Below are 7,172 nucleotides of genomic sequence, written 5' to 3'. Positions count from 1 at the left end.
GGGAGTACTAGTAAGACATGCGGTGAAACTTCTTTATGCCAAACTGACAATTCAAGACATAGTCCATTGTTCAGTTGTGAAGGAGCGTAGCTAATTGCTCTAGGTGGAGCTCAATCTAAACAGGTCTCCACTAACATACTGGTGTATCAAAACACTGTTTGGAACAAAGGACAATATGAGCCCTCGAGATCTGGTGGGGGGTTGTTGAAATCTTATGGTCCCATCTAACAATATCCGAACATCTCTAAGGGCCCATGTGGGTTATAGGGCACTAGGGGTGGTGGGAAGTTTAGTCCCACCTTGCTAGTTGGAGAGGAGATGGACCTCCTTATAAGGGGTTCTCTTTCACGTGCTATTGGAAATTGAGAAGAGAAGAGGCCCTCGCATGATCCTCCTCTGTCGCCGCCCGCCACGACGAGTCGAGCCGAGCTCACATCTATGCGCTTATTTTTGTCGGTCAGGAACGAAGAATCATTTACAGGTGGACCACGATCTGAGACATCAGATCGTGGGTTGTTACCAACTCGGACGTGGGCTCACCCCACGTCTCTCCACACGGTTGCACATATATTTGTGGGGCGTCTGCCAATCCTAGCTGTCACACCCAGGCGTTCCATTGCTGCTGCTGCCGCCGGCGACTCCATCCTGTCTGCCGCGTACACGGTTGAAGGGAGAGCAGGTCTCCGAAACCCCGCCTCTCCGGATCCTCTACGGGAGAGGGGCGATTAGATTTTTCGGAAGCGACTACGGGACTGCTCGCCACTGATCCACGGCTTACTCTACGTCTTCGTCATCACCATGTCTCAGTCAACCGAGTGGCCCGTCTTGCCACCGAGAAGCTCGAGGCCGAGAAGAAGGCTGCCGAGGACGCTGATGCTGCCACCGCCGCCGCTGCGGCCTCTGCCTGGCCGGTCGGTGGGTATAACTCGCTTATCCCGCTCATGTTTATTCTACATTAGACGTACTAGCATTATGTGTAGAAGTGTCTACTGTTTGCGTATTATGTGCTTATTTAAATCGTAATCAGCATGTCGTTAATTCTGTCAATACCATGTTCATGATTATTTCTAGGATTAAATTAATCAAAAAATTGTCTATTTACTCAGCAGCAGCGGCCACCAAAATACTTGTGTTTCTGTGTGTCCCTTGTGAGCTGCAAGAGGAAGAAGGAGCTGCTCCGATCAGCCCCAACAAGAACTACTTATCCGATATCGCTGCACTATCAATTTAGCGAGCAGTTGACGGTGGAGGGCGCCGCCATGGTTAAGGGGATTTAGATTCTCGATGAAATGGGACTATCCAAGAACAATGACGGGGGCCACTCCTGTGGTGTCGTGTTGGTTTGCAATAGGTGTGTGGTTTTCTGTAGCTCAGACTACATGATACCCCTTATCTTTGCCATCCAATTCTGCATCACGATCCGTGCAGACACATTTGTCTTTTTTGTTTCTCTCAAACGACATAACATATAAACTTTAAATTTTGCAGAACAACAATACATTCTAAACTACAATCGGGGAAAAAACTTTCAGATTTTTTCATGCATTTTAAATACATCAAATAATGTTTTTAGTCAAACAAAATCTCATTTTGTATATTTATATCAGACCAAAATATCTGAAGGTTTTTTCACACATTGATATTCTAATGTTTGTTCGATCAGCAAAGTTTGAAGTTCATATGTTGTTTCATTTTAGAGAAACAAAAAAGAAAAATCTTCACGTTGTAAGTTAGTTGAAGAGTACGGATCTCAAAGTAAGGCTGGAGGGTTGAGGATAAGAGGTACCATGTAGCCTGAGCTACAAAGGAACTTTGCGATGGGGCGACCATCTAGAAGGAACAATGGGCAGAAAATTCGTTATGGGCAAATAAAAGAAGACCGGGATGAGTACGTCAGGAGGTTAAGAGAATCGTGAGGAATGCATGGAACGTCAACGAGATTAGGTCGGTGAAAGACATGCTCCAGCGCCTTCCCCTCCAAGTTGATCGTCCGAGGTAAGAAGTTTGAATCGAAGTTAACAGGAGCAGGACACTAAGGTACATGTGCATTCTTCCTCCTATAAATATAGCCCTACGCCCACACCACGATCCCATCCCCATCCCCATCTCCCTCCCTCTCCATCATCTCCTTTCTCGCCGGGCGCCGGACGGCTGCCCCCGCAGGCTTCGCGGCCATGAAGCTTCCTCCGTCTGTTGCGTGTCTTCTCCTCCTCGTCGTCGTCTTTGCTGGTATGCACGGATTACATACTACTTGCTGCCATGTCTTCCTTTTGGATGTTTGTTGCTAGCGTGCCGCCATGTCTTCCTTTTAGTAGATCATATCTGTTGCTAGCGATCACTTCAAGTTCAATCTTGCCCGGTTCTTCATGTTCTTTCAGCATGCACGCACGATGTACTGACATGCTCGATCTATGTTGCAGCTGCACGTGTGGAGGCCCGAGGCACACCTTCTTCAAAGCGGTCGAAGAACCAATGGTCCAGCATGTTTGTCTTCGGCGACGACTTTGTCGACAACGGCAATGTTCCAAACAACATTGGTGAAAAGACATCACGTCAATGGAGCTACCCATACGGCTCCTATCTCAACACTCATTATGCTACGTCTCCTGTTTTGGCCGGGCGCTTCTCCAACTACAGGATGCAATCAGATTTTATCGGTATGATGTACTCATATGTTATTCAAGTATATACATCAAGATGCATGCATCCAAAATAATCGTTTCTATCTACTGCCTTGTCCTTGCAGCAAGGATGTTGGGCCTCAATGAAGCCCCTCCAGCGTACGAGCTCACATCAGATCAATCTTCTGACTCATCTGGCATGACCTTTGCTTTTGGGGGCGCTGGTGTCTTCAAGGTGAAGACCAAGAAGGTGCCGACCCTTGCCGCACAGGTTCAAACTTTCAAGAGGCTTGTCAACGACGGGGTCATCTCAACACATCAGCTTCACCACTCCATCGCGCTCATCGCCATCTCCGGCAATGACTACATGAGCGACTCCGACATTGAGACCGGCTTCTACACAAGCTTCGATGATGTAAGTAGTACCTAGCATACTCGCACATACAAACTAAAGTCAATTAATTATTACTGATCTCCACCTTACTAATTTACTTCTCCTGCATGCAGCTCGACACTTACATCGGAAACGTGGCGACTGAGATCCTAGATAACGTGGCACAACTGCAGATGCTTGGGGTGAGAAAAGTGCTAGTAAACAATTTGCATCCCATTGGTTGCACGCCTTTGCATACTAGTTCGAAGAACTACACCACATGCGACCTTCTTGGCAATTATGGCGCGTCCGTCCACAACAAGTATCTAAAGCAAATGCTTGACGAAAGGGATAACGTTCACATTCTGGACCTCTACTCGGCCTTCACTGACATTGTCAATCACGCCCCTGGTAAATACACATATATGCGCATTGATGTTGTAAGTCAAATCTGGTTCCTTATGTATGAATTCTATGATGTAACCATGCATATATATTTTGTGCATGCAGGTGGTGGATCGGATCAGTCCAAGGATTTTGATGGCAAGCTGACCCCATGCTGCGAGAGTACCGATGAGGGAGGGTTCTGTGGAGAGCGTAGCCATTCAGGGAAGCGCCTGTACGACCTATGCGAAAATCCCGACAAGACGTTCTACTGGGACCAGACACACCCAACACATGCTGGGTGGGAGGCTGTAATGAAGGCGCTGCAACAGCCTTTGACGGAGTTTCTCGATGAGGACTACATTGCGTAATGCATCAGCTTGATGGCTAGCTAGTTGGCGCAATATCTTTTAGGTTAGCTGTTATAAATAGGATGCGAGTTTAGGAAGAAGGCTGTGAGTTTTTTCTACTTGTGTGTTTTATAGAGTTTTAGTCTAGTACAGTACTCATGAATATTATAGATTAAACATGAACGGGTGTTAATTTTGCTTATTATTTTATCCCCTGTTAGTTGAGATTGAAATTCGGTCCTATATTTGGGTGAGATATAGCGTGCGTGCGTATGATAACTCTAATCAGTAGGCATGTATATGACTAGAGGGGTACGCTCGCTCTGCTGCGCCGCTCTTCTCACGGTGAGTACTCTTTTTTTATATAAAAGAAAAAGGTAGGGTTGCCCGCCTCATTTCAGGATTTTTCGAGATCGTCTGTGGTCCAAGTTGTCTCAACCTGGAAGTTGCTCTATTCAAGAGTTGCTGAATTTGCACCTAAATTTAAGTCTAAAGAAAAAGCAGAAGAACAAAGATGCACTGTTTGAATTTGCTGAAGTTCAGCTATGTTAGATAGTATTAAAGGAGCCTTTACTGAGTATACTGCATATCTCTTGAGCATCAATATAGTATAGCATGCATTCAATAATTAGCTGTGAGAAAGGAAAAGAACAAAGATGCACTGTGCGGAAGTACAGCTTTGTTAGATATCATGGAACATCAACATGCATCTGTTCAATAATTAACCATGAGCTTTACAAAATACAACATGAATTACTACAAGATATTCCTACTGCATTGATCCACTGTAATGTTTATTTACTCACGAACAACAATTTCAGGCTGGGGTACTGAAGTTATTTACATTGAGGTTATGTACAGTACTAATGGCTCGGGTGAGATCAGAACTACTTTAATATATGCTTGCACGGTCATCATTTCTATTAGCATGGATTACTTTTGCTATCATAATATATACTTGCATTTCAAAAAAGTGAGATGACATTGTAAAATTAGTCACCTTTTCACGATCACAACAAACACATCGTCTAGAGACTACTTAATCTCTGACTTCAGTTCTGGATTAATGGTTGACTCGTCAGTGTTGGCAACCCAGAAGCCAGGCTGCTTGTTGCTCACCTGCACGTCATGAATTAGAAGAAAGTGTATCTAAGCACCATGAATCAAATTCTTCAAATGGAATCCTCCACCGACTCATCTGCAAGAATCAAAATATGTGGTTTCAAAGTTGGCATTGGGTGAATTTCAGCACAGGTAAACTTAGAGTAGAAGAAATGCAGGGCAATGCTGACTTGCCATTTTGGACCACATTGGCCGATTCATAAAAACAATAATTGTTTGAACAAAAAAGTTCAGACTACTCTATTTCTCTCTACGATGGAGCATATACTCACAGAATCAAAGGTCTCAAGAGGCTAGCTTTCTAAGTGCCGCCTGATGACAACATTCCCTTCTTTGTGTACAAATTAATGTTTGTTAGTCCAAAAATATCCATACCATCATCAGTCAGTTTTTCTCCCTCTTCTTCTCTGCCACCTCATTGAACATCAACAATTCAGATCCTGGTGTAAGAAATGCTTCTAGAACCTACACAACCACACCAACATTAATATCCAAAATTTGCTGAAGTGTACATCAATCCTGGCAAAATGTCCAGGTTAACTTACCATTATCATATCGTGGATAGCACGTTGCCATCCAAAGAACAAAATTATACCTGGATACTTAGGAATGGTGAGAAGGTTAGGTAGCAAATCCTTATGCCTCTGGTGAGAAATAACTTTGATCAAATTTAAATCTATGTGAATAGGAATTTTTTATCTGGGCCATATGACTTTCTTGAAGATGGTACAAAGAGAGTAAATATTAGACAACATTAAGCATGACTTAGAAAATTCACCTCTGGTAGAAGGACAGCAGCATATGATGATGAGTATGTTTTCCTATAGATCATGCCACTGCAGCTCAATTAATAGAAAAGCACTGAACCAATCAACAAAGAAGTGAAGATAACTAGACCATCGGTTGCTTAGGCTGACAACCGAGACCCACTCGTCCAACAAAGTCCCGATTCACCAAGGAGCTTTATTTCCTGGGAGCTTAGTAACTAGATAGATGCATCTTGCCTGGATGGCTTGCTTGGACCGCGCGTGATCCCTGAAATTATATAGGTCTATGCCTCCAATACCGCGCGTGGTGCACACAAGGGAGATCGGCAGAGACAGCAACACCCTTACGCTACTCTCCTCGAACGACCTCGAGCGGTAGCCATCTCCTGCGCCATGCATGTTAGTAGGTCACGGTGGCATCTGGCCTACTCCACTGATGGCCGTCCCAATCACAAGGCTAGGGCTAGGCGCCGGCGCGCCGGTCCAAATTTGGGCCGGTCACTTGGCAGCCGCCCAATATGACTCCCTACAGCCGGTCCACAATCTGTTGGTCAAGGCTAGCGCCTCCGGCTGACTGTGCCCCTGGCAGTGCGCTTCCGGCGAGGGCAGCACATCGCCGCTTCCCCTCCTCACGACGCCGCTCATGGCAGCTTTCCTGCACCAATGTGCCCCCAGTTTGAAGCACGCATTCCAGCCCCCGTCTCCTTCAGACATGCCGTCGTAGCATCACATGACCATAGGTCACAACGTCTCCCCTTTCCTTGCACGCATCTCGTCCAGCCGCCGGCCAGCTCATGCCCCGAGGCACCCCCTACCAGCATCTCATGCTGCTCATCGTTGTGGAAGTTGTGCATAGATGTAGCAAAAACTTCACCGGTTGCAGCAAAATTCAGGTACGGCTGCAGCAAAAACGCCACTGCCGCCGCCGCTGTCGCATGTCGCAGCTAAGCCGTGAATGATGTAGCAAACAACGACGTCGGTCGTAGAAAATCCGACAATGATTGCCACAAACGTCGTCGTCGCCATCGCATGTCGCATCTAATCTGTGAATGTTCTTAACAAAAAGAGTCCGGTGTTAGCTTTCACCATAGCCGGTTGTAGCAAAAAACATCGTCGACGCCGTCGGGGTTGTTACATCATCATGATGGATGTATCAAATTTCATCACAGGTGGTAGAAAATGTAGACATCGGTAGTAGCAAAAACTGATGTGGGTTGCAGCAAAAACTTTATTCGCCATCGTTGTAGGTCTTGCCCTCGCCGGAATTGGATGTAGCAAATTCCGCCACGGGTTGCAGCTCCTCCATCGCCTAGTTCGAGCATCTCACATCAATGGTCGTAACATCTCTCACGATTCCAGTTGTAGCAGCTTTCGCGCTGGTGACGACCGAGCTCATCGTTCATAGTGATGATGGTTTGGAGCCAGCCATTTCCCCTGAGCAGCACCGGTAACCATGGTGGTGCGATGTGCAGGTGGCCTGGGAGAGGTAGCGATGGTGAGGGGGACCTAAAAGGTGGGCGGAGATGGGGTTGAAGAGTGCCATGGCGGATGAAGG

General features: G+C 46.1%; 1 protein-coding gene across 1 annotated transcript; it reads left to right on the top strand.

Annotated features, from left to right (window-relative positions):
• The first annotated feature begins 2,108 nt into the window (after nt 1-2,108).
• Nucleotides 2,109-3,930, top strand: LOC119340067 (GDSL esterase/lipase At5g03610-like). The gene is made up of 5 exons (XM_037611979.1): nt 2,109-2,229; nt 2,421-2,657; nt 2,747-3,036; nt 3,129-3,405; nt 3,505-3,930. The coding sequence occupies exons 1-5, from the start codon at nt 2,175-2,177 to the stop codon at nt 3,747-3,749; spliced, it is 1,104 nt and encodes a 367-aa protein (XP_037467876.1). The 5' UTR covers nt 2,109-2,174; the 3' UTR covers nt 3,750-3,930.
• The last annotated feature ends 3,242 nt before the right edge of the window (nt 3,931-7,172 follow it).

The sequence above is a fragment of the Triticum dicoccoides genome, chromosome 7B (genome assembly GCF_002162155.2).
Source record: "Triticum dicoccoides isolate Atlit2015 ecotype Zavitan chromosome 7B, WEW_v2.0, whole genome shotgun sequence".
Taxonomy (NCBI): Eukaryota; Viridiplantae; Streptophyta; class Magnoliopsida; order Poales; family Poaceae; genus Triticum; species Triticum dicoccoides.
Note: the sequence above shows the minus strand (reverse complement) of the source record. Positions and strands in the feature narration are given on the sequence as shown.